Source organism: Symphodus melops, assembly GCF_947650265.1.
Source record: "Symphodus melops genome assembly, chromosome: 18".
NCBI lineage: Eukaryota > Metazoa > Chordata > Actinopteri > Labriformes > Labridae > Symphodus > Symphodus melops.
Genome location: NC_136708.1, coordinates 3398450 through 3426239, shown reverse-complemented (window position 1 = coordinate 3426239; position 27790 = coordinate 3398450). Strand labels below are relative to the sequence as shown.

At 42.4% G+C, this 27790-nt stretch overlaps 1 protein-coding gene across 4 annotated transcripts in view; it reads left to right on the top strand.

Annotated features, from left to right (window-relative positions):
- The window catches only part of LOC306839700 (retinoic acid receptor beta-like), a 163630-nt gene that overhangs the window by 125556 nt on the left and 10284 nt on the right, over window positions 1–27790 (top strand). For all 4 annotated transcript variants that reach the window (XM_079368538.1, XM_079368537.1, XM_079368536.1 and 1 more), the window contains 3 exons: window positions 884–1025; window positions 12469–12629; window positions 21964–22140. In XM_079368538.1, coding sequence (XP_079224664.1) covers window positions 884–1025; window positions 12469–12629; window positions 21964–22140 — 480 coding nt within the window. The remainder of the gene's footprint in view (window positions 1–883; window positions 1026–12468; window positions 12630–21963; window positions 22141–27790) is intronic.

Here is a 27790-nt window from a genome sequence, read left to right as displayed (position 1 = left end):
TCTACAGGAGTTAACTCTAAATCATCTTGCATAAAACAAAAAGAAGAACATGAAAAGCGTCACGTTATGAGTAAAAAATGGTGCCGCGGTCACCAATATATCGTCATTGCTGTCTCAAACTAACTTCCTGTCATCGCGCATAACTCTAATCTTTTATAAACTCAAAATGTGCAAGTTATAAAGGAATTCACCCCCAGTTTAGTGTGTCTGTAAAGACGTGCTGGAAAATATGGGGATTCTGGAGCGGTTATTTCAGTTATTCCCTTTTACAGCCAGCCTCAAGTGGATACTCAAGGAACTGCAGCTTTGTTTTGCACTTCCCCACTGGCTTAATTTATCTTCTCCACATGTTGCCCCTTGGTGAATCCAAAGCACCCAAACATTCAGTAAGGCCAATCAGCATCCATTATTGAACTGCTGCATTACAAAGGACTGAATCCTTTGAAAAGAAATATGTCTATGGCCTTCCTCAGAAGCTCAATGTCACCTTGCAGAAACAAAGTCCCCTGGTTGTTCATCCATATTTTAACCAGCAGTGTCTCTTTTTGGTACCCGGAGGTTCTTTTCTCTCTGTTCCCTCTCGTCGTCTTTCTCTCAGCTTAAATCCAGCACTTGAAGCTCCTCAGAGCTCCCAGCAGGAACACAGCAACCTTCTTTTCGCTCCGCGTTAATGGCAAAGACGAGACAAAACACGCTGCTCGTTGTTCCACAGGCTGCCTCGATGTTGTGAAGCCGAGCGGCAGGATTTTCAAGGAGCTATGAGGAGGTTTTAGAAAATAGGGCTGCTACAGAAGATTAGAAACAAAATGAGGTTAACGTCTTCTCCTTTTCATAAACCCCCACTCTCTCTCTCTCTGTCTGTGCGTCTGTCTGTCTCCCTCAGGGTTTTTTCCGCAGAAGCATCCAGAAGAATATGGTGTACACGTGTCATCGGGACAAGAACTGCATTATCAACAAGGTGACGAGGAACCGCTGTCAGTACTGCCGCCTGCAGAAGTGCTTCGGAGTGGGAATGTCCAAAGAGTGTGAGTTTGAGTCTCAGTGTGACGCAACATTCAAACCAAAAGCACACACTCACTGCAGAACATACAGTGTGTGAGTTTACAAGCTACCGCACGCTAGCACAAGCTACCCACCTTTTGGAGTTTATTCATAATGAATCACAGTCCAGATCCATAACCTTTCAGATTATACTTTCAACTTTTGGAGAGCACATTTTTGAACCAGCACAAGTCAACCATCAAACGTGACATTAATGTTCCTTACATAAGAGAGGTCATTGCCTCCTCACAGATCTGATCTTTTCCTGTGCTGTCGTCTTTGTGTCTTCAGTGCTGCAGAATCTTCAGAGATGTTTGCATCACACACTTTATGCTTGTCATTCTTCATTCACTAAATCTGTTTTCATTGCACTTTGATGCATTTTGCTTTGATCAATACAACCCTTCTTAACCTCAGCTAAGCATAAAAACTGACATGCACGTCCTTTAGTTGGAAGCCGTGTTGTAATGAGGGTGTGCCAAAGGTCTGCAGGGCTTTTAAGGGAGTGATTCAGCCATATTTGATTCCACTTCCCGCCTGCCTGCAGCTTGACAGCAAAGTTCAGTATTGTTTTCTGCACATGTACCAAAAAAAAAGGACTTCCAGTAAAAGTCTGTGAGGAGAGAGTTAGATATTAAATGTCATTGATTATAAAGTGCACTGACAAACATGCTGTTGTGATCGGATATTGACCTCAAGCTTTGACTGGTTTTGAAAAAAAATAAACCATTTGTTGTTGTCAATAAGGTCCATCTCTGTAGGAATCCTTTCTGTAATACAAACAATCTGAAAGACTGAACTAAAATAAAACGTTGCATTGATCTCCTTTAAATATCCACACATGGATCACAGGTCAGCCATGACATGTTGTCTGTTACCAAAGAGTGTTATATTCACATGAGAAAATAGAAATCTGATAATTAATTAATTATCTTGGAATTAGAAGTTACCTTTTCAGTCACTGTGCTCTTCTTCCTGAAAAGAGAATTATAACAGCATCCCAAGTTTTTTTTTTTTTTTTTTTAAATGAAAATCTTTCTGAAATAACGCGGTACCGTTGAGCTTCCTTAAAGTCCTAACAGAAGCTCTCATTCAGTTATTTTGGTCTGGGTTTGAAACATGGAGAGAAACTCGCGTCCTTAGGTAACATACTGTCCATGGTATTGGTAATAGTTTGTCGACTTGTAACTTGGATCTCAGCCGTATACAGACGCAAGGTCCACTCTGATCTGTCAGGATCATCTGATCTGATGTTTCACTGACAAAACGTGATGCATCTGAAATGCATTCAAACTGAGGCACCCTAACCCTAGAAAAACAAGCACCTCGTAATCTTTCATTCTGAGATCGTTATCTTGTTGATTTAGAAAATCAGAGCAGATGTGATTTTCTCTTGGACCACGTTCTTACATCACATGTGTGTAAAATGTGCTTCTTTCTGCTGAGCTGGCTTGTGCAGTCTATTGGATTCATACAAACACAGTTTTAACCCTTTCTTCATTATGTAAAATGTTTTTTTTTTGCTCAGGTTGAAAAATAAGTTTCCTTCAAGGCAGGATTGGTGATTTTTGAAAACTGGCATGATTTTGGAAGTAACATCCTCTCCATGCTCCGTCTTCACCCCCTCTCCTCTGTGCGCCCTCAAAAGCCACGCCCCTCACTTTCATGCACTAGCGTGCACTAGCGTGCATGAAAGTCCAGAAGCCTTAGTCCAGAAGTAAAGTTCAGATTATGCTGGAGAAACTTACCTACCTGCCTTTAATATTCAAATGTTTTAAATCCCTCTATAACGTGCAGTCTTATTCTGTGTTTTTCATTGGCTAATAAGGTCTGCACTTTCTGAAAGATTTTCAATGGGTTTTGCTCCCTGAATGAGTGAACTTTAACAGCTATATTTATTATACATGGACTTAAACACACAGTATGTAAAATACACTGCTAGTTTGTTCTTAATCAAAACAATAACAAAAGATAACACTGATGCTTCCGGGTATTATGGGAGTGATCCCTCGGCAACAAGGCGGTTTATCATGACGGCCGCCAACAAGACACGCTCTGTTACAACTATAACATTAGGGATTCCTCTTGCTTTAATAAATGTAACTAATTAAAAAATATATATAATATAGGCTTAGTCAGTTTTTGATTTTAGAGTGTTAGAGTGTTAGATATTTTAATCTAGGTATTAGCATGCAATTCTACATACTGTACCTTTAAGTGGGATTTAATGGACCAATGCAAAATAAAACCTAATTTTAAAGATAGAGGGGGGATATCAAATATTAACAAACAAAACTAGGAATTAAACATTTAAGCACTTGACGCCTATTGTCGTAAATTTGCATCTAACCGCTTCCGCTTCAAATGCAGCCAAAATAGCGTCCGTATTCCTCCACTGCCGGTCGATGCACTTTCAATACATACCTAGGAAACTTTTGCAAGCATTAGTTTGTCATCGGACCAGTCCGAGACAGAACAACATCTGTTTGATGTGCTATTTATGTGCTATTTTCAAACGTTCTCAACTTAATTTAGGATCTCCATTTTAAAGCAGAAACACATGTAAAAAAATCTTTTGATACTTGGAAACAAATTCAGGCATCAAGGGTTTAAGCGCTTTTTTGTAAGCTCCACAACCACTTACCTTCCTGTGGACTTGTTTATCCAACAAATACCTGCTGTTTGGACTCTGCTGTACCTGCTCTTTTATTGTGTCCAAATAACAGAGAGTCAGGTCTAACAGGAGCCACGGCCTGACACCAATTAAAATAGGCCGCTTCATCTCCTCAGACACCCTTTACAAAGGGAACTCGGTCACCTTCTGTGCTCAGAGCCCTCATGTCCCCTCTGCTCTATTGTCATCTATAGGAACAGTTTGCATTTCACAGGTTATTGGCATCCTTTGATTGCATCAGCATTTATGGCTCAGGTCCATGTCATGCTCCATTAGCTTCAGCAGAGGAGTCATAGAAAAGATGATGACTTGATATCCTGAGGCTAAACCCCCCACAGAGTCCCTGATGAGAAAATGGGGCTATTCCCCTGCTTGTAATGGTGGAGGTGATGAGGGTAGCATCCTCACCTTGCTCTGAAAACCTGAGGGTCTATGCTGAGAGAATTCGGCTTTTGGGAATACAAGGTTTGTACATTTTTCACAACTATAGCAGACACACACTCTGTATATAGAGCTCAATGGTGTGGCTCAGGAAGTAAAAATGCAGTGGATTTGAATATTAGCTGTAGCATCATAACCATCCAAGGTAGACTTACCACCAGCTCCCCGTGTGAGTTTGAGACGATGGTGTATGCTGCAGGAGACATGCCTTTCTATAATAATAACCTTGTTTAAAGAAAAACATGGTTCATTTGGGATGTAGGGGAAATGAACTACACTACCCAGAATCCACTGTGTCACAGGAAGGTCTCTGATTGGTGAAACCTGCAGTTACCAGGGAAATTTAGATGGAAAGAAGGTTGGTGCACGATTCAAATGAAGCGCTCTAAACTTTCGTTCGTTGGGTTTTGTTGGAATTGCAATGGATTGTGGGACGCGTAGTTTCTCTCCACCCAGAAAAAAAGATCTATACAATATTGTTCCTGTGCCTGTTTTTCAATTTTCAAATCCTTATTTTGCACCAAAACAAAAGTTTTACAGCCACAGAGTATTCAGGAAGCTGGATGGCTCGGTTCCAGGATTAAAAATATCGTTACAAGGATTTTCTGAAAAGTAAATGGAGGATTTTAAAAGGAAAAATTAACTCCCAGAACCAGAGCGGCGGGAAAAGCTAATCGTCATTATTGTGTCTTCTTCGCAAGTTACAACTTTCACTTAAAGATACTACAGCTAGCTCGTCACATTATGAAACAGATCGTTCCCCTAAAAATGGAAACCACCAGCTATAAATGACCTGAGAGCTTGTGTTTGTGTTTGTGGTTATTTCATAATGAGAGAGTTGACGAGCTCAGTCTGAAGCCTGAGCCAGAAATGAACATCTGCTCCTGGACACTGGACTCGTGCTATCATGTGCCTCTGCAGATAACTGAACGGATACTTAGAGAGCGGAGCACAAAGGGAGCATTATTGTGTGTGTGTGTGTGTGTGTGTGTGTGTGTGTGTGTGTGCTAATGCTGCAGCTCCAGCAGGTATGAGGCTGTATGCATCATTACACAAACTGTGTCTTTGTATTTTTTTTTTGGTGGTGAGCGATCATGAGTCTCACACAATCATGAGTGTTGATGTGATGTTTTATTAATCTGGTGAATCTGCAGCAGGAGACAGGGAGGAGGACTGCAGAGTGTGTGTGTGGGTGTGTGTGTGTGTGTTGGTTTGCATGATGGGACTCAAGTATTTATAGAAGTCATGTGAAAATACGGAGAAAAGAAGAGCGTGAGTTTGACAACTTGATAAATGTCCTGTGTAAGATTATACTTCCAAAAAGTTGCTCGTGTTTTTTTTTTTCTCATTATTTATAAAGAACAATACAAACCCTTTAGAGTTGTGTTTGCATTCTTGACCTTTGACCTGTGTGTCTGTAATCTCTTCCAGGAATTTTAAATCCTTCATTCAGCAGCTCCAGCCGTTAGCTACGCTGCTCTTTACAAAAAAAACACAAGACACTTTGAGATCACGGGTGTTGCTGGTCTACTGCTGACTTTACAAAACACCCAAAGTCTCAGAACATGCAGGAAGAACAGCCTGTGGAGGGAGTGGTGCAGCACTAAATGTACTATTAGACAGAGTCTAATAGCTTTGAAGGGAGATGTGGTTAAGAAAAAGGAATGTATCATCTAACCATATGGTCAGTCTATGTTGGGATACTCTCACACACTTAAAGGAACAATCTGATCCTGTCAGATGCAGGAAAATGTCTTTAAAACCAGAGGTCACATTTAATGAAAAACACCCTTTACCCTTCTGACACTAATATGTACCTGGAGTCTGTCAACAAACCCTGCACTGCAGACAAAAGCCCATCCTCTCCGTCCTCCACTTTTGAGAAAACGTGTCCTCAAACAGGCCGTTCTTTCACCTCTGTACTCTGCCCCAATGTCAAATCTTAACAAAGCCGGTTTCCCATCTGACAACCTCACTTCCCCTCCTCCCATCCCATCAAGACCATTAGCTTAAACCCAACATTTCGGTGGCAGCGATAAATAATTACATTTGCTTGACACCCACCTGGTTAGTGTTAAGTGGCGTGGCAGGCGGCCCGTGCTGCACCACGTGGCCTGCAGATAGATGGTGTTTATTTACTGCTGCATCTGTTTGCTCAAAGAGACGGTGGGTGAGCGTGGCGGTCTGCAGATGGCTCGTCTGAAGCTTCTCTTAACCGTCCTCCACTCCTCAACCGCCTTGACTTAAAAAGAGGAGAAAAGATGGAGGGTGGGACATTGCTCATTAACTAAAGGAAGGGGGGGGGGGAATGAGTGTCTTGGATAGCAGAGGGATTTTAGCAGTGCTGTGAAGAGTATATTTAACAGCTCCACTCAATGACCCTTCATCCCCTGCTCAAACACTCAGGAGAGCTCTTCAGAAACACTCGACTCGCTCATTCACAGCAGCTCAACCCGAGCCTGACAGAGAGAGCAGGGGTGGAGACTCCTAGCAAGAGCCAAACACACACACACACACACACACACACACACACACACACACACACACACACACAATAGGTGTGCAATAGGTTGTAAAAATTCAGGAGGACATTTCAAAGAGCATCATTTCATTATTTTGTCCTCGTGGCCGATATACAGTCGTTCCTGCAGAACTGTATTGAATCTACTTTGTGTAAAAAGTGGAAGCGAAATGTTTACGTTGAACTGTTTGTTCGTGGACGACGGGTTTTTTTGGTATTAAGGCTTTTTAGCCATGTTGGGCTTTTAGAAGCTGGAAAGGAGTGAGGTGATTAGCCTGGTTGATCAGTAACGACTCTGTCTGTGTCACTGATCACAATGCTGATTTTGGCAAACAAGTCCAAGTCAAGACAAATCAAAAGTAAATATTATGAATAATTCCATGCGTATAAAAACTGATTTATAAATGGTCACTAAGGGGGATGATTTCTTTGTTAATAAAAGACTCTTCTCCTCCCAGCCGTCCACTTCTGCTCTGAACTGGAGGCCGATGTGTTTTTGTTCTGGTCTGCGGCGCTTTATTCCAGTGGTGACGGTTTTCTTCCATCATTATTGATATTAAACAAAGACTGTCTCAATGGCGTCACTCTTTAGTTTCTCTGAAGAGTAACGGATGTTGGGTTAGTGTTAGGGTTAGCCTAACCCTGGATGACAGGCCACAACATACCTGTCAGTCAGCTAGACATCTATCATTTAAATCTGTCTGGGGACAAGACAGACAAGACTTGTGCTTTATAGGTTGGAGTGAGGTTACGAATGGAAAGCCAGTGTAGAGATGTTAGCTTGTTACATGTTATTGTTTATTGTGTCTGGATTAGAGCCTGGCTGCAGCATTCTGTCTTTGTTAAAGCAGCCTGGTTCCAAAATAAAGAGATCACGTCTGGACCATGAGACCATGAGTTGAGTGCAGGGCATGAGAAGTTAAGAAGCTTAAGAACATGCTCTGATTTATCAGTGACAATAAAAGGTAGGGAGACGTTAAATGTGAAAGTCAGGAGCGCTGATCACAGGAACAACATAAAGATGAGTCTGTGTGCTGCAGGGTTCCCTCGGCGCCCTCTGTGGGTATTTCCACGGCCTCTTGTCCGATGTATCTGCTCATGCTTGCAGTAATTTGCTCAGGGTGCAGAGGTAATTGATTGCCCAGGGTGGGTGGGTGGGTGCTTGGTTGGGAGTTGAGGGGGTGCACTTGCCATGTTGCTGTCTTCCTACATCACATCTAGCGGCTCTCCAGCCTCTGTGTGGACCACAACCCCCTCGCCAGACTCTATTTGTCAGCTCACAATGACAAATGACACACATAGACGGATTGTTTACCATCCCCCCTTTTCTATACCATTATCCCTTCCCCCCCCCCCCCACATGGGCGCAGTGGGTTTTTTTTACTGGACCTTCATGACACCACCACAACTGTCCGTCCTCTGTTGTTGAAGTTACATTGACAGGATTATCCAGAACGTTGGCACACCATGTGTGTGTCCTCTGGATGTTACTGCAGAGGATTTTGTTGTGCTCAGGATCAAAATATTCTTTTTTTGCATATGCATGACAGTAAAAAAGAGAAATCCTTTATCATTCACAGACTCTTTAAAGGCGAGGGAACATCTCTCCTGGAAGACTTTGAGTTGCACCTTAAATTAAAAAACATGAATGTAACAAAGTATAGAGGAGTCATGAATGTAGTTACAGGAATGCAGGATCTGTTGGCCAGCCTGGAGATTTTGGTGTCTGAACATCTGTTTTTTGTTTGTAGTCCAAGTTATCCAATCACGTCTGGGCGTGCACATACAAATAGCGAACCCAGGGGAAGAGAATCTGTCTACTGTCGATGTATCCCAGTATAATGTGCCTGACGTTTTTATCAACGCAGCACATACAGAAACGTACGGCAGCGTTCAGCAGCAGCTTCTGCTTCCTCATGTAGCGGTGTTTCCACGGCAACAATAAACATGTCATGTCTCCTGCATAAAAAACAACAACATTTGACATAAAGGAAGTCAGGTTCATTAATTAACACTAACATTAGGTTCAAGTTGTTGGGTACAAAAAGAATTTTATTTATTGAGCGCATTTTAAAACAAAAGTTGACTGAACAATCAGACACTGTAAATACAATAAAACACAGACAGATGTTAAAAACATCTGCAGATAGAAAGTGAAATAACATCACAATAAAAATAATCGACAATAATCGACAATTTCTGTCTCAGAGTTATGAAGGGACATTTCGTCCTGCTTTTGTTGGATTGATTGCAGCAGTTTGTAGAACGTCTCTAATCTGAGGTAGCTGTGTTTGTTTTGAGCTTCACTGAAGCCCACGTCGACACGCTGACTCAGAGAGCAACAACTCAATGCTTGTCATTTCACTTCTCTGAAGATTACTTTTACGACATATGCTGCAGAAAATACCTTTTAAATCTGACGTCGGATAGTCGAGTCTTTCCCCCGACTTGATTTGTTTAGGTTAAAGTAGCCAGACGGGGTTTTTTTTTAATGAAACATAATTAACCTTTCCACCGTCCAAATGTGCTTCACTCCCTGTCCAATTGAAGTTAATGCAGCTTAAAGTATACAGTCATATATGTATATTTAATGGACATGTAGGTCACAGATGTAGGTCAGTATGTATAGTGTGATTAATGTCAGAACAGTGACAGACATCTGAACGAGGCTGCAGCTGACCAAAACATTCAGACTCATTCTGTTAAACAGGAAATTATTTTGACTCTTCTTTCATTTTGATGCATTAAGACGACGATCCGACGATGACGTCTGTCCTGATGAGCACAGGAGATGTGAGATGAGGGTGTCGTATTTATCTAAACGTACATAAACAGCACATGGACCCTCTGGGATACTGACGTATTTGTCCTGATGGGACTCCGGCTGTATGTTGCAGGATGTCGAAGTAATGAATGTGCGTCATTTCTATCAGCTGCTGTTGGTTTAAGAGATGGATTAGACTCCTACTAGGCGTCATATTGACGCGAGGATGTGATGATTCCTGCTTTGTATTTGCTTCACTTATAGAGCATCCTCCCTTTAAGTCCACACACAGCAGCTTTAGGCTTCATGCTTTCTTCATGACTTATAGAATATCGGACTGCTAAAGTTACAGGAAGTCAAAGTGTAAGCGTGTCAGTGTTTCTTGGGAGGGTTGTTTCCATATAGACTGTTATTCTAAACGGACACTGCCTGAGTTGCGTCGCCTGTTGGTTGGGCTTCGTAAGCCCGTCGATGCTGGAAGTGTTCAATCAACCTATCTCTCAGTAATCCTAACCCAAGGCTGAGAGCAGCAGCTGGGCGGGATTTTAACCTCCTGTGATTGGGTCAAGCTCTTACCTTTTTTAAAACTTGGCCTTCCTTAAAACAAAGAGGATTATTTTAACCCCTCTGTTCAGTGTGCCAGTCAAGACTTTGGCTATCCAGCTGTACAGTCATTTCAGTATGGGTGTATATGTGCAGCCAGCCTCAAGTGGACACCGGAGGGACTGCAGTTTTTTGCATTTCTGTACCAGCTTGTTGTTGCACAAAAACGAAATAAAGCAGAAAAGAGTGCAGAGAAGTAACCTGAGTACGAGGTGATTGAAAATTCTGAACATGAAATCAATCATTCATACACACTAACTGGAAGACTCTGTCCTTGAGTCAAGATTGGAAAATAATCTCCATATTTAAGGACATAAAACGTTGTAGAAATCTCAGATTAGATATTTGAGGTTAAACACTGAGAGGTTAAAACCTGATTAGGGATATATACATAATCTGTCGATATCATAACCCTTCTGACCATCATCACTCTGAGCTGATGATGTGGAGGAGAATAAACAGCCAGATGTTGATGTTGGTGTCAGGAGCTCTGTGATAAAGTTATGCCAACACATGGAGGCTGATCCCTAATCACACATCAGCGCGTGATGCTCAAGAGATGAGAGTTTCTCGATTGCATCAAGCTAAAAATAGTCACCACTTATCAGGCCAGTGGAGAGATGAATGTGTTTAGTACAAACGGATGAAGCACTCTGAAGCCGTGATGTTTAGCTGTTACATCTGTTCTACAGATGGTGCACTTTGGGTTTATCAGAGTTAAACAGAGTTTTTTTTCCACTGCTTGTAAGGAGTCGAGAAGATGACCAGAATCTTCTTTAATGTTGTCACTCCTTGAAACCTATTGATGAGCTTATCTTAGCAAGATTTCCAGCTCGTACAAGTGCCCACTTTCTTCAGCTCTCCGGTGCTGGAAGAAGAGAGTATATGTATGACTTCTGTAAGTCTGCACCACAAATCAACCCAAACACACAAACACTCTGCTGGTCCCCGTTTTGCTCAGTCAACCTTCATAGTGCTTGAACAGGATTACAGATTGTTTGACAGGTTATAGAAGATTTGACTGAAGCCAAGGAAGAGTGTGTGACTGTTGTGTTGTCAGCCAATGAAAAGTGGATGATCCAATCCAGGTCCCATCCTTGTTATTTTAAAGTTGTGCGTGCGGCGGATCACAGATGTGTGAAGTCTGATTACCGTGCTGTGTGTTGAGTAATAAAAAAAGCTCTGTTTTTTTTAGCCTCCTGCTGTGATGGACTTCAAAGGTCTGCAGCACAGGACTCTGTGGACTGAGTCTCTCAGGGTGCACGTTACACACAACAACCTGAGCTGCTGCTAATGAAGCATGATAAGACTCTCCTAAGCTTTCCTGCAGACAACTGAAAGTACGATGTTCAGTTAAGGACATTTGAATCTATAAGAATATGAAATGTAGACGACATTGCCAAGCTGTCACTTGTTGTTGGTGAATAAAGAACAAACTGTGTTAGCATCGGGGTCTTATTTGTAAGAAAGAAGTGTTTAGTTAAGGTATATGTTTATACATTTACATTAGCATGTAGGATAATATACTGAGGGCTAAGGCGAACAGTCATATTCCCCACCAGATTAATTTACCATTACACTGTTTTCTCTAAACAGAAGATTACAGCACGCTGAGAGAGAATAATTGTTTCAAAGTGGCACAACCACCTCGGTCTGCATTGCCTCAAGTTTTTTGGAAACATTCAGGAGTTTTGTGTAAGTTTGAAAACAGCTTCTGATCCAAAGCCGTCCATTTATCCGTCCATTGATTTTCCCTCACCATTTTTCATCACGTCAGTTGTTTAAAGAAACACTGATCGGAAATATTCAAACGTGCAAAGGTCTTAAAATGTCTTCCCATTTTTTGGGGGGCGGTGTTTCTCAGTTGGTGGAGTTGTTCGTCTCTCAACTGTAAGGTTACGGGTTCGATCCCCAGCTCCTGCAGCAACATGTCTGATGTTTTCATTAGGTAGTTCTGATGGTCACTTTACAGAGCAACCTCTGTCAGTATGTGAATGTGTAAGTGTGACATACTCTGTACAAGCTCAAGTGCATTTACCATTTACCACCAGCTGCACAAAATAATACCAAGACCTCTTGAAAATTAAACTTATAATTAGTGGGCCAAAAAAAAAAAAATGCTAAATCCATTTTTTAAGTGCTTTTAGCTTTCACATGCAGTTTTGTTTTCTGTCTTTTTGACACTTTGCCAGCAGCAATAAGCTGACAGAGTCTGAGCTGACAGAGCAGACTGCAGAGAAACTTCCTCTCTTCACAACATCCTGCATGCTTTAGAAGTCAACAGAAAAAACGTGTAGCAGCAGAGTTGGCCCGTAAATTGTCTTTTCTTTCCCCCCATCTGCATCCACATTTGCTTTTAATGATCAAGTCATCAGTTTACAAGTCATTGTTGACGTTAATCCAAATCCTTTGTTTCTCCTTCAGCGGTTCGAAATGACCGGAACAAGAAGAAGAAGGAGAGCCCAAAGCTGGAACTGGCGGAGAACTACGAGCTGACAGCCGAGCTGGAGACCATCATCGAAAAGATTCGTAAGGCCCATCAAGAAACCTTCCCCTCCCTCTGCCAGCTTGGCAAATACACCACGGTGAGTTCACTGTCCAGCTGTGTATTCATAATAAACAGCAGATCAATTAAAGCTTTGGTTGCTATTATTTTTGGATATTTAACAGAAAGTCCAATTTAGTCATGACTCTAATGACTCTGTTTCCAAATAATAGTGCTAATGGAAACTTGTGCAAGCCTTGATGTCATATGTATTAGTACAACAGATCTCCACTCTTCCCCAAAGTATTTTACAGCTTCCTTAAACCACCAGAAAACTTAAGCAGAGCGACAGTTTGCGTCTTTGGCTCCATGAGTCTGGGTTGCTTACGGCTCCATACGCTCCTTTGATCCGCTCTTGCACTGTCGCTGTGAGTGCAGAGCTCATAATGACAATCAATCTCTTGTACTGTACTCTAAATCCCTCTCTAATGCAGCTGACTGTCCAGGCAAATCCTCGCCGACACTTCGTCTTCGTTTGCTCACAATAGCTATTGATTGGACATTAAGCGTGATGGGAAGACAATAAAAATCATGCATTATGTCAGGACTGTGCAACTAACACATCATGACTTCCAGCAGCCCCTGGTGAGACAGATTCAAGATGGTAGCATTGTTTGTTTACCCCAGTTTTTATATGCTGCAATGACGAGAGGGGAAATTAAAAGAGAGCTGTCAGGACTGAGAGATGCTGTATAGCTGCAAACATCAACCTCTCGTCTGGGGAATGTTTGCAGCTAGGCAGCTGCCCATCAGTCTGCTGGAGGCAGGCGTCAAAAGAGCCACCAGGTGTTGACATGTCTGAAAAGTGGAATAAATTCAGCTAATCCAACTCATGCCATTATCTGCTGAAATGAATCCAAAATGTGCACGGAAGCAGTGGATCTGTCCCCTGGTGTGCAACAGCGCTAAGCTGGGCGTCGTGAAGCTTGTCAGCTCGGTTTGTGACAGCTTTATTCCTCCCGTCGTCTCCCAGCAGACGTCAAGGTCTGTGGCGTCCCTGAACCTCGCCCAAACCCTCAAACCCTGGGCTCAACTAACAACCCACGAAAGGCCAGAGATGGAGAGGAATGTAATCCTCGAAGGTCTTTTAAGAAGAGACTCGTCAGTTGGACACATCGGGCCCTCACTCGTCCACTCACAGAGCCGTCGACCCTGTCGTTTCTTCCCTCTGTGGGACACGTCTGAACTTGTCATGACTCGGTGCAAAAGCTGCAGGTCAGACAAGCGGTGCGAGAGTGAGAGGTGACTCTGTAAAACCATTGTTCCGCTGAGTGTTGTGACGCTTTGACAGACGAGATGTTCGAGCTGCAGGACCGAGTGCAGCTTTGATAGCGAGCAGAGACAGCGACGTTTGATTGACATGTCGGCATGGCAGCATTATGCAGGGAGCTGACAGCGTCTAATGTGTTTGTTTTGAGAGATGACTTACATATAGATTACAATGAGAGATGATTGACACTTAGGGGGTGTTTGGAACAGGAGGGGGGGCGGGGCATGTTTAAAGACTTTGCGATACCAGTTTGGAAATCTCATGACAACTGTCAGTGGTGTCAAATACAGTCTGTAGTAAGAAAAACAAACCTGCTGAGCTGCCATAATGTGCAGTAATGTTTCTCTTGTTGCAGTGATGAAAGTCATTCAGTCACTGACAATAAACCCTCAGAGCACAGATGTGTACGAGATGCTAAAGTGGAGCAAATTGTCACACAGTGCAGCGATGAGCTCTCCACTGTGTGCAGCTGCTGCTGTCGCTTCAATGTACAGTAAGCCTCCGTCTCCATAACTCTTTTATTTTTCCCCTTTTGGAAACCCAACACAAAGCTCCTAATCGCTGTAACCCCTCCCCACTCCAACCCTCATCCCGTTCCCTCTCCCTCGACACTTCCTGATTTTTTACAAAATAAACAGTCTGCATTCAGGCAGCTGAAAATAGGAGGACATAATAGCAAAAAGCTTGCTCTCTGGGTGTGATATAAGCCAGTGTTTGCTGTTTGTTGGAGTGGCAGTCGGGCCTCAGATAAAGCCTTAATCTGGATCAGTGGTAATTATGCTTGCTCACAGACTGTGAGAAGTTCCTCATTATTACAAGCGATTGGATCCTGATGCGCCTTTTGAGTCCTCCTCGTCGGAAACACAAGAGGAGCTCCCGCGCCCCTAGATTAGGTTAAAGCTCCAATTATGTGGTGAAATATTCAAATCCTAGTCTGCAGTGATTTAGGAGTTCATTGCTGGGTTAGCTGAGATAGCATGCGCGAGTGAGAGGGCTTAGCTCCACAATGAATAACGCTTCATTGACAGTGATGGTGATGAAAAACGAGCCCGGCACTTTCAAAGACAAAATAAAACATTAGCGATCAGGCGGCTGCAGGCAGCTGCTGTACAGTAGCTCAGCCCTGTCTGGAGATATTAGCCACTATTAGCCACAGCTATCTGTCACAGGCAATGCCCACTTTTACCACCCTATCCTTCCTGCATCTGTACACACGAGCCCGCACTGCCTCCGTATACGTGCTGCATCTGTACACGCACTATGCAGAGCCCTCACTTCTGCTCGACTAGCTTGTTTTCCAACATCGTAACTTGTCTAATTTGTTTTTTTATAAATGTTCTTAAATGAAATTAGAAATCCCGTGCAACCTCCTTGTTTCACTTTATTGAATTATGGGACTTGTGTAATTGACTGAGATTGCAGGAGGGTTGAAACAGCATATTACCCTCCTCAGCTCCCCTTTTCTCTTCCCTCTTTCTCTCCACCCAGAGGGAAGAGAAAGATAAGTTGCTTTAATATCAGACACCTCCTCCCCCCCAACATACGTGTGTATTGTGCAAACTCTCTCTCTCTCTCTCTCGCCCTCATGTCTCTGCTCCTCCTCCCTCCCCATCAAACTGGACGTCAATCAGTGGAATGTGCGTCCGTAGTGCTGTTGTGTCGACTGTAGCTCGTTGTGTGTGATTTAAGCACGGCCCTAATGTGCCTCTCACTTAACCCCAGATCATGTTTAATGATCTCTCTCTCTCTGACTCTCCCTCTCTATCTCCTGTCTCCCTTTATTCCCTCTCTCTCTCTCTCTCTCTCTTGGGTGGCCACACAATAGATTTTATTTTCTGGTGACAGTGTCCAGCAGCAGGCGCGGTGCTAACTGCCTTACAGTAACGACCTCGGGGAAGGGGGGGGTGATGTGCTGAGGAGCAGAGGGACGCTCCAGCTGTCTGCGCTGGTCGTGGGCTGCAGGCGGCTGCTGTGTTAAAGCCATCTCACACTGAACGAGCTCCCCAGGCTAGGCTTAGACTGATGTTAACGTGAGAGCACCAACATATTGAGTACATATTGGATTTCCAGTAAAGGATGTCATATTAGTTCGTCACTTTTTTTCTACCTGCTGATCTTTCTTCAGCAGCTTCAGGGCTGGAGAACCTTTCTCACCTTCCTACACATCATCATCACTTCTTTTGTCCCGTGTTATCTCCTCTTCAGTCCTTCTCTGGAGCAGGTCGATGAGGATACAATACAACACAATATGCTATGATAGGATAGTATTGGATTGCATATATAGGATAGGATGATAGGATAGAAATTATATCATCTGAAACAATACAACAAACAATTCGACACATTATGGTAGGATACGATACGACGCAATACGACACTGTTGTGGAAGATAATATTTCTGTCAGTGAAGTCTGGAGAGTAACATATCAATTGTTTCTGATTTTATTGAAATTAGGTCTTACTCTTTAAGAAAGAGGTCCAAGCAGGACGCTATGCAGCTAATCCTGACCCGATTTTAGAAGTTTTGTTTTTAAACAAACATATTAGTCTTTGTCATATTAGTCATATTAGTCATACTTCGCCCTGAGCACCGGGACCCCGACAAGGTCGATCACTGTGGGGATCCTTCTGTTAATTCAGACACTTTAAAGAACCACGAGAGCATTTTAGGAAGAAATACAAGAAAACTTTTTCTGCTTCGGGATTTCTCATTTAGTGCCAAAGGATGTACTGTAGTACGTACTACATATATTCCCCTTATAGCTTGTACATATAGAAGACCGTGTTTCAGTCTTGCCTTTTCTCAGTTTGGAATAAAAATACAGAATATGAATTCTGTCATATTTGGAATGAGTTTAAGGATTTTATAACACCCCTGTGACCAGCGTTAACAAAACTGCTGCCGTCTGTCTTTTGTCTCGCTGCGTCCCTCTGAAGGCTGCGGAGCAGACATGTGCTCCCCTCTGGTTCCACTTTAAAAGTTAAAATATGAGAATTAAAATTGAAGATTGACTCTTGTTTCTCTCTAACTTTAATATTCTCTTTGTCTGGGTAAGTTATCTAAAGTTCAGTTTTCCTAGAGTTCATCGCTTCCCTGCAGTTCAGTTTATAATTCATGTGTTTGGACAATACTCAGTGTGACATGGCGAACGCTACACGCAAGCTTTGAAGGCAGAATGTGCCCCATCTTACACATAAATACTGCAGATATTCAGTTTGTCCTGTGTGAATGTGTCTCTGAGTCATGACTCGATGAGTCAGACGTTCCCGAGTCCTCGAGTCCTCGAGTCCCACCAGCTGTGCTGTTGTCAGATCCGTGTTTACATCGTGTTTACGTGGACGAGACAGCCTTGCACAGTCGAGGACTAGAGAAAAGAAGAAGAATATCATTCTCTTATGTTATGCTTATTTCAACGTCACATAAGTGTCTTTAGATCACGGTCCTTCTGTGTCGATTTATGAAGCTATGAGCTAACTGAAGTGTGCTAACATTTGGCCGCTAACACAACAAAGCAGAAACAGGCAAAATGCAGCTAATAGCAGATGATTGTGTCCACTGCTTGCGCTTCCATGATGCTTATTTATGGTGCGTACTAAAACGAGGGGTTGGAGGTGTGTGGCCACAGGCCTCCATGTTATAATTCAGTGGACTCTCAGGAAGAAGCTAAACAAAGAACCAGAGGCACATTTATTTCTTGTTGATGATGACTTCCTCAGAGTCAAGCTGCATGGAAACGTTTCTCCTTTGCTTCCTTTGAGGACGACAGTTTCACTCTGAGGAAGTCTTTCGCCTTAAGTGATTTGTGTGAACCAGCATTTATTTGTTTTCTGCTTGAGAGGAGCCCATTCAATTATAATTTGAAGAAGAAAAAAAATGTATTAGTCATGACCAAAGCTGTTACTTAAGGCAGGCTCTGATCCGCTCTGATCGTTCTGTTTGATTAGAGGTCATTTCCTTTGTGCAGCTGGCTTCATTACAGCTTTGAATGCCGGCTAAACAGCCGAAATGTCTGAAGAGTTCTTTCAGAGACGAGATTCACTGTTAGTCAGCGTCTCTTTGCAGATGTATTTATGGTCTGAGAATAAAAAGGCTCTGCTTCAGTCAGTTACAGCAGCACAGAAGTCTTTTTCCTAAAGCGTGTGAATCATTCTGTGTACGTTCACAACATCGCTCAGCGTTACTGCAGGCCCGAGACGTTGCACAAATCTTACTGATACTGTCAAAAGCACTTTTTATCCAAGAGGGAGAGTGGACTCTGAAAGGAAACAGTCACTTATAACTCATGAAACATATGTTTAATGTAAAGTGCTATTACTTATATACAGTATAAAAATGACGCACAAGTCAGTATCTGCTTATACACGATGCATACAATGCAAACTGTGTTTAATACGTTTTAAAATGTGACGATGTTTACTGAAGCAGTTTTGTTCACAAGAAGTAAACTAGCTTCCAGTTGAGATGTTTCATTAACATTCATGCAACAGGTGGAATTTGACAAGAAAATAAAATGAGCAATGATGCATAAAAAAGATGCATCTTTTTGTTACAGCTGTGTGCAGTGCTTTATGTTGTCTGCAGGGATTGAGCTCACTAACATTAGCGATGTTTCAAGTTTAGCAAGGCATTTCCTCCGTCCTCCAACAAACTTCTGTCGGGCCAACTTTACAACAAACACACATCACAGTACAGTGATGGCAGCCCTCCTCCCAATGCTGACCACCCACCTGCTTTGCTGCTTGAGTTTGTTGGCAAACTATTCATCGTTAAACTTCTAAACATTTTGAACAAAGAGGAGTTTGCTTTAGTGGTGTTGTTTTTAAAGCAAACCTGAAGCATCCTTTGAGAGGCGGCTGTGGACCAGCAGCTGATGTTGTCATCAAGGTCCAATTAGAACTTTTTTCATCAATGGATTTAAAGCAAAATGCACTTTTCCATCTTTATTCCAACACTAATATGTGTCTCTAGCCTTCCTACAAGCCCCCCTCTGCGTCTTCTGCCTGCTCCTCTTTTCAGTAAATGTGTGCTCAAACAGGCTGTTTGGAGATTTTCCCTTCATGACATCACAAAGGGTAGTAACCCCTCCTCTAGCTGGGTGACACTGTAAAACAGTATCTTCACCAGGGGTCTATAAACTAGAACTGAATGAATGAAAGCTTTACTGCACCTAGGGTAATTTTATTTTATTTTATTTATTTTTTTTGCACAGCATAAAACCACTGTACAAACAAACGTTGAAAAGACAGCACAAAAGAAAAGAAGCACATAAAACACACTAAAGCATCATCATAATCAGCACTTATTAAGCAGCTGGATGCTGCGGGGTACAAATGATGTAATGCCTCTTTTAGTCCTCATCCTGGTCATTCTGCACCTGCGCCCTGAGGAGTTCATACTCGACCAAACTGTGTGCAGAGGGTCAGCTGTGATCTTGTCGGATAAGTCCACTGTGTCCCGGTCCGTAGGTGAATTCAAGTTTATGAAAACTTTTGTCCGTTAATTCAGTTTTGACCATTAAATTGTTTTTGGTAATACTTACACGCTACTCGCTGGCTGAGTTGATAAACTCAGTGACATGGATAAAAAGAAGTCCAATTAGAGCAGAAACATGTTCAGGCTGCACATCAGACGGAGACCTGAACCCCTGAACCGCACTCATGAAGTCCAGAGCCAGCTCAAGACCTGAGGCCAGATCTTATTATCACTTCTTCAAAGACGCAGACGTGTTGTTGCATTCGACCAACATTAAGGCTTTTTTTCCTCCTTTTTTTTTTTTAAATGCTAAAATGTTAGCGGGTGTTTATTCCAAGCGGCCCAAAGCAGGTAAACACAGACTGTTTATTTCTCATCTGAGCTGAACAGCTTCACATTCATGAACCTGATAACTTTGTAAACTCACATGATGACTTCAACTTATGACACTGTAACAAATAGTTTTTTATGTATGTATACCTATTATTTTAATGCCCATCAATCTCTGATGCCACATGTGTTTGAATTTATAAACTTTTCTTTCCATCACACACTGAATCCTTTCTGTGATATGAAACAATAACAAAATGTCGAAGAGACCAAGAAACATCCGGTTAAGTTGAAGCAACAGTGTGTAACTTTTTCAAAGTTTTAAAGTCAATCTAAGAGTACATTAGAGAATGACTTCCAATGACCACAGAGCGCCAACGTCAGCCGCTTTCAGAAATGTGTTTCTTTGACAGCGAGATGAGCCATGTTATCTCAAGCTGGGTAAAGTGCATACAGCGACATTGGTTCACAAACCGGCCAGAACTGTTTGATACAACTGAAGCTGATCCAGCTCAGTTTGTATTTACACTGTCCGACGTTGGGAATGGGATCTATACATTCAAGCCTCACCGTCTTATTTTAATGCTACCTTTCTGATGGGCTCCCAAGCCTGCTGATCTGACCCTGAAGGGTGGAAGTAGACACAAAGCAGTCTGTTGACTGGTCGAGAGAATCCTCACCACAATCACATGTTTAAACATCCCATGGCTTTCATCAGATTTGTTTTCAGGCCGCTTATGTTATCTGCAAATAACGCCAGTGTGTAGGCCTTAACTGGACGGTTTGATGGAAAGGGGGACAGACGAGGACAGTGAAGGGTGCAGAGAGTATGTCTGAGTGGACGTCCGTGTACCGTGCATTGTTTTCAATTCAGTTAGCAACGCAAGAAGCTATGTTGTGTTCAAATTGAAAGCGTAGTGAAATTGTCTCCTCCAGACATGTCAGGAAAATAGACGCTGCCTCTTCATTATTTCAATTCATCCTTCAGGGCAGCTACAGATGAATGTGTTTCTGGTGAGTCTCAGTTTAACTGTTAAGAGTAAGTTACACAGAGGCTTCACTCAAAATGAAGATTTTTACAAAGTGTGTTGACTGGAGATCAGCCCTTCATGTGACACATCACCAAGCAGATTTGTTTCTCAAGTTCTTTTTCCTGCTTTTTGCTCTCTTTACAGACTGTTGTCCCTGCTTAGACATGATTTGTCAATTCTACCCGGATTACAAATGTCCTACAAACACAAACCTGAACACGTCTCGTACTAAAAGTCAGAGCTCCAGATACAGATTCTGCGTTTAATTGACAGATTTCTTGGGTTTTAACAGGATTACACCTGGCAGAGATATTAATACACATTGCTTTGTCTGCAGCTAATGATGGACGGAGATCATGCATGAGTCTTGTTTCTCCCTCCTCATCTGTGATTAGATTTGCAGTATAGATTAGGTTTTAATCCAGAGGCAATGATGTTATAAAAGTCAACATATTTTTATTTTGAATCACTGCCGCTATAGTAAATGAGCATGCAGTCATACATTGCTACAGAAATAGTAAAGATGTTGCAGACATACATGCACACACATGAAATTCTACTTAAAAATGCTCTTTAAAGATGAAATGTTTTCTGCAAAGGTCCAACATTAAACGGGAGAGCGTGCAGAAGTTGCTGCAGGATTGTGAATCAAAGGCATTAAAATCAACAAACTGATGATTCATTCTCACCTGAGCTTACACATCACTTCCCAGGAGAGAGAAAAATCCTCCCATAATCCTTCTCTGCTCTCAAATACTTAACTTTCCTCCCTTTCATCTGTCATTTCATCTCCTTCTTCCCTCTCTCTGCTGCCTTACGGGACTTTTACCTCCACTTTTTCCCCCCATTCCTTTTTCTAAGTCTTGATTCCTCCCATCCTAGCTCGCTCTCCAGTCGGAGGGTGTGTCGGGTTATGGAGCGTATATCTGTATTAATGGCACCTCTGGCTTCAAACCGCTCAATGCTACCTGTCACAGCTCTGTTTCTGCATCCCGTCATTGCCAAAGCATCCCACAGACACTGTTAGGCTCATTATCTCATGGCCCGGCTTGGCTCGTCTCGGCTCGGCTCAGCACAGCTCAGCGTATTCTCAACAACAATCCTGCCAGTGTGTCTGAGAGCTCCGGTCTTATGGAGCCTATTTACTGTGTAAGTGTGACACATATAGAGCAGAGTGAGGAGATCATTAGCAGACGTCTGTGCAAACTATAGCTGCCTCCTCATCTCTTGGTCGCCTCACCCTTTATTTCTTTATATGTGTGTGCTGCAGAACTCGAGTGCAGACCACCGCGTGAGGCTGGACCTGGGCCTGTGGGACAAGTTCAGCGAGCTGGCCACTAAGTGCATTATCAAGATCGTGGAATTTGCCAAACGAGTGCCTGGCTTCACGGCGCTGACCATCGCGGACCAGATCACGCTTCTGAAAGCTGCCTGCCTGGACATTCTGGTGGGTGTTTATGCTTTTATTTTTTTTTTAAAAAAGGAACCAGCTTCTTGTTTAGGGGATCAGACGTGCCTCTCTGTTGCTGAAGTTTTCCACATTTTTTTTTTGTTTTGTTTTGTTTTTGTTTTGCAAAGTTGGTAGAAAACTCAGCACTAAGGTTTCTCACATGCTTGATTAAAAATTCATACAATCACCGCTTCTCCTTAAACCTCATGGAACATCTAGACTGCTTATGAAAAAACAGTGTTTGACAAGGAAACCAGACACTCACACAGGCTGATAATATTGTTGTTTTTTTTACTGACTGAGAAGGATAAACACTGAAATATTAACTACACAGCTTATTCTGGTTTGACTGAGAGAAAAGAAGTAATGGGAACACAAGAAAGTAAGAGACATTGCTGGTTGAAAAAAAAAATCAATATAACCGTTTCCAAAGTTCAAGAAGCGATTTCCATGTTTACTTTTTTCTTTTTCCCTTCATTCATATCGGAGCGCTGAATAATTATGAATATTCTAAAAATATAAATCTGCTTATGTCTGGTCCAGTCATCGCCCAACTTGACAGTCATGATATTTTGACAAGCAGAAATTGGCTGCTGAAACCTGGGAATCCAACTGCCATATTTTATATTTACAATATATTTTATAATATATATATTTTACAAAGTCATTTTAAATTGTAAATATGTAACGATGTAACCTGTACAGCTACATACTTTATGAGTGGATGAACCCTTTCATTCCCAAAGTTAAGGTGATGAGGAAGTGCCTTAAAGGTGCATCTTTTTTTAATGGCCAGCAGGGGGAGACAGACGAGTGCCAAATGAATTTTGGACTGTGCCAATGTCTTATCAGACATGTGTTTTAATCTGCATTGTTTATGCCCCTGTGTTGTTTCACCTTCAATCTGAATGCAGCGGAGATGTAATAAGGGGGGCGAAGTAATCCCACCTTTGTTCTGTGTGGAGGAAGTGTGTGACAGGATCAGCTGAGCCAGCAGAGGGAGCACAGCGCTGTGTGTTTATGTGGAGCTCACTCTGTGCCGTACTTCACGTAATCTGGCTTCACAGACATGTTCGCCAATATTACACTGTTGAGGAATCACTATGAATATGTGATGAAGGCTGAGATTAGTTACGGAAAATCTGCGGGGGAAAAAAAAGTGGTCTCACTTCTCGGTTGAGTTATGACCCCGGTAAACATATTCATCATGAGTTTATGATACCATAATCATAACATACCATCTGACGCTGTAACACTGTTCTGTTCCCTTGGGGATATTTGTCATTGACTCCAGCGCTGCACACATGCAGCTGCCTCTACAGTTCAATCAATAACAAAACAACAGAAACAAACAAAGATCAACATGTAAACAGAGAAGCACAGCAACAACATATTTTCACACCAGCATCGAAAAAATATTAGATATTAGAAGTTATTAGTTATAGTGTCAGATTTAAGTTTCCAGCCTTCTTTACTACAGCATTGTTAGTCAACTCTAATCCGACACAGTCACATGGAGGCGCGACCTCGTCATCGTCATTGATTGATAAGTTGCAAGGATAAAGATGGAGCTATTTGCGTCCACCTTCTTGTCCACATGTTGTCACTTTCGGTGCCAAGTAACCGAGGTGGGAGCACCAAACATTGTCAACACAGATCGTTTGTATTGTGCACTTTTGGTTCAGTTCTTGCTCACAGCTAATGTCCCCAATCCAACATGTTGGAAGACTTTGGAGTTCAGACTGCGGCCAGAGGAGCCTCCGAAAAAAAAAAAAACCGTTGGGCTCTTGGTGTGTTTTCATTTCACGTTGACGTCACACAGAGTCCCAGTCCCTTTCCTGCTTTTTTATGTACATTCGTCATCAGACTGTGAACTAGTTTACAAGAGTTAGTCTAATATACACAGTCTGGATGCTTCTTCAGTGGAGTCTGAACTCTAAAATATTCAGTGATGAGCTAAAAACCTTCTGTGAACTGTTCACAGCAGTGTCAGTTATATAAACACACCTCACCTCTCGACACATCAGGACGTGTTTATTTTCTTATTTCACGGTTGTTGTTCTGTAAGAATCCATCGACTGTGTGGCGAATCGATCGATAGCCTTAGATCTACAAGGATTAACCTCAAGCTCAGCTCGCATTAGAGAAATACTCAAACCTCATTGGTTGACCTACTCAACTGGCCAATCAAAATCAAGAAAATCTGATTAATTGATCACGCCGGTCAATTAGATTCTTCACGAGGAGTAGCAGTCTGAGATTGCACATACACACACACACACACACACACACACACACACATTCCTGATATTGGTCAGCCGTTTTTTTTTGTTGTTTTTTTTAATGGCGATCAGATGTGGAAACATCTGCAGAGCCGGCCGGCTGGATGTTTGTTTGTTTATTATGTAGGAGTTGTTAAGTGGAGCAATGTCCTGTACTAATGCAGCCGCTGTAATGAGATGGAAAAAAAAAAAAAAGGCGAATGGCTGCGTCTCTTCCTCGCCTGTCTCGCTGTTGTTGACTAATTAAATTATCCGTCATGGCTCAGAGACAGAGGAAGGAAGAGAAAGTGGGAAGAACGTGATGATAGGCTTGTTATGTCTCATCAGGAAAATTTTTGACTGATGTACAAATCAGTTTGACTCTGAGAAGGCTTAAACAAGTATTATAACCAACCACATATTAAGTGTCTCATGCTGCATTTCACTTCTGGAAGGTTAAACTGGATACAGGCTGTGTCGTCATGTCCGTGTAAACGAGAGTAAACTGCCTTAGACTATAGAAGCTGATCTGTGAGTTAATCACAATATTTTATTTGAATACAAATTCCTAATTCGAGGCGTCGTTTAGCATTGTGGTTATGTCGCGTGTCCTTTGCTGCGTGTCATCCTCCTCTCGCTCCTCCACACGTCGCTGCTCTTCCACACGTCGCTGCTCCTCCACACGTCGCTGCTCCTCCACACGTCGCTGCTCCTCCTCTCTGCAGAAGACCCAGGATTCAGGAGGAGCTGAGAGCTGAGCTGCTGCTCTCATTAGCTTCGCTAGCCCCTGAAAACTTCAGATCCAGCACTCGGATGACTAAAAGATGTTCATGTATAACTATTGGACTGATGAGCTGTGATATATATTTATCAGACTAAACAATGTTTTGTTTTTTGTCGCCATCGCGCTACTTGTTCAATAAAACGTGTAAGCTGCTGAAAAGCGGGGCGCTGGTGGTGCAGGGGTTTGTGTGCACATCCCATGTACAGTATGGAGGACGACACAGGTTTATATATCTGACCTGTGGCTCCTGTCCTTCATGTTATTCCCCCCTCTCTCTCTCTCTCTCTCTCTCTCAAAAACTGCTGAATGATGTAGAAAACAGATACGCTAATTAAAATGTGACTAACCAACTTGCACAACTGTATAAATTGGGGCCTTGTTGCCTTTATAAGTTGGGACAGCTGAAGAGTGACAGGAAATGTTGGGAAGAGACAGAAGTGGATTGCATGCAGCAATGGGCCCAGGTTGGATTTGAACCCATGAGGGACTTTATCCCCTGTATATGGGGCGCAACTATTCGGCTACCAGCGTCCAGCGAGCGCTGCTTTTTGAATCATTGTTTCTGCCAAACACTGCTGACAGCCAGTACTTTAAAAACTCTGAGGAATATAAGATTGTATCTTTTTTAATTTAACATTCATCAGTACAAACTCTTAATTTACAGCTAACGAAACTTTGTGAAGATTGCCCTAATTCATATCAAACCCGCCAAGTCTGCATTAAAGTTGTAGTTTGAAATAAATAGAAATTTTTAACCCAGTTTGGCAAACAAGCGTCTCTCAGACAGAAGTTGAGCTCCTGACGGAGTGAGCAGCAGCCAACCACTTAAAGAAGCTTGCAGATAGCTGTCTCACATTGTTGGATTAGGCAGCAGACTGCTAAAGTTTCCTTTGCTCCAGTTCTCGTCACCTCTTCATGTGGAGCCGAAACACTTTTAAGGGAAACAAAAAAATCAAGTCGAAGAGAGTTTGCACATGAAGGCAGCGCTCCTCCGGTGTCTGGGCTGACGTCATGCCACGTTGTCGGGCTTAAACACGGAGCAGACACATCGTGAGACCTCTTTGATTCTGCTCCATTTCCAGACATTCGGCTGCATCAACCCAAATCTACCATTATGTAACCGACAAAAATAGAAGCATGGCTTATTTTCACTGTGATGATTATGCAAGTCTCAAGTCTGCACCAGTTGGTTTCATACTTCAGGAAAAGGAGATGAAATGATGTCTGCTGAGAAGTTTGGAAACACTTTCAGAAGAGTGGCACACTAAAGTTAACTTTCCCAAACAGCCGGCTGTCGTGTTACCTGGGGTAACGTTTGCTATGTAGCTAATCAGCTACATGTAATGCTAATACACCTTCTTGTTTTCATACATGGCCCTTTTTTACATTATGGCCACAGAAGTTTCATAGTTGCATCCGACACGCTTCGATGTAGTCCATGCAGGGAAATACACCCACTAAAGTTACAGCCTCTAACTGGGCTTTCTTTTCTTTCTTTTTTTGCCTGATGATGACAGTAGGGTTCTTCTTTATTTTGAAGCTTGTGATGAGACTCAGTCCAAAGCTAAGTAAATCCTTAGAAATCATCCTGAAGTGAGCACTATTAATATAACCTGGATAACTGGATTAACAGGTTTCCGTCCACATGCCTGAAGGGCGTCTGAGCTGCTCCTTCTGAGCAGATTTATTTACTGGACGACTTGTGGTGGGTGGCTGAAGTAAAACCTTGTAGATTGTAGATTTTAATGGAAGCCTGAGTGACGTCAGCCATCAGGTCCGGCAGGGGCCTCAGAGGATTATTGATCATTATTGTCATGTTGGAAATCCTGTCTCAGCCTAACTTTCAGTCAAGCTCACGACAGGCTGAGAGCTGGAGCTGATATCGCGCCCATCGTCAATCAGGTCAACTATTGATAACACATATCGTTAAAATCAAAACAGAGCAGTGTGTGCCTTCGAGGACAGTTACTATCAGACAGATTTTGTTTTTTTGAACCAGGCTGTAAACATGTTTATGTTTCTGTAAAAACAGCTTTTTGGGCGTTCCTGAAGCCAGCCTCAAACGGTCACTTTTTTTTTGTCTCCAGATAACACCTGTTATGAATTGACGCAACACAAATAAAGATTGATTGATTGATTGATTGAACTGCAGGATTTTGTACTCGAGCGTTGGCTTCATTTTATCAAGACCTGGGGCCGCTGCTTGCTTTTCATCAGCGCTGTGGGACTAAAACAACAGACACATTAACAATCACTTTAACCAACTAGTATTTCTGCTGTCAACACACTTTTAAATCTATACCTAAAGATATAATGGAAAATGGTTCCAGGTGTTCAGATGTATTTATTGTCCTTTATTAATCACCACCACAGACCTGGTTCAGTTACAACAACAAAAACTATTAACATCTTGTAACTGCACTTAAAAAAACTACAAGCTGGCAACGTGCATATTCCTCTTGTTACTGATATCTGTATCGTGTGAATATGAATAATATATACTCAGTGATAACGCCCAAACTTAACACTTCATAGAGGGCGTCCTTCGAGGGAATAAACACTCTGAGAAGGTTGATTTATTTGCTCGTAAAGGACAAACGAG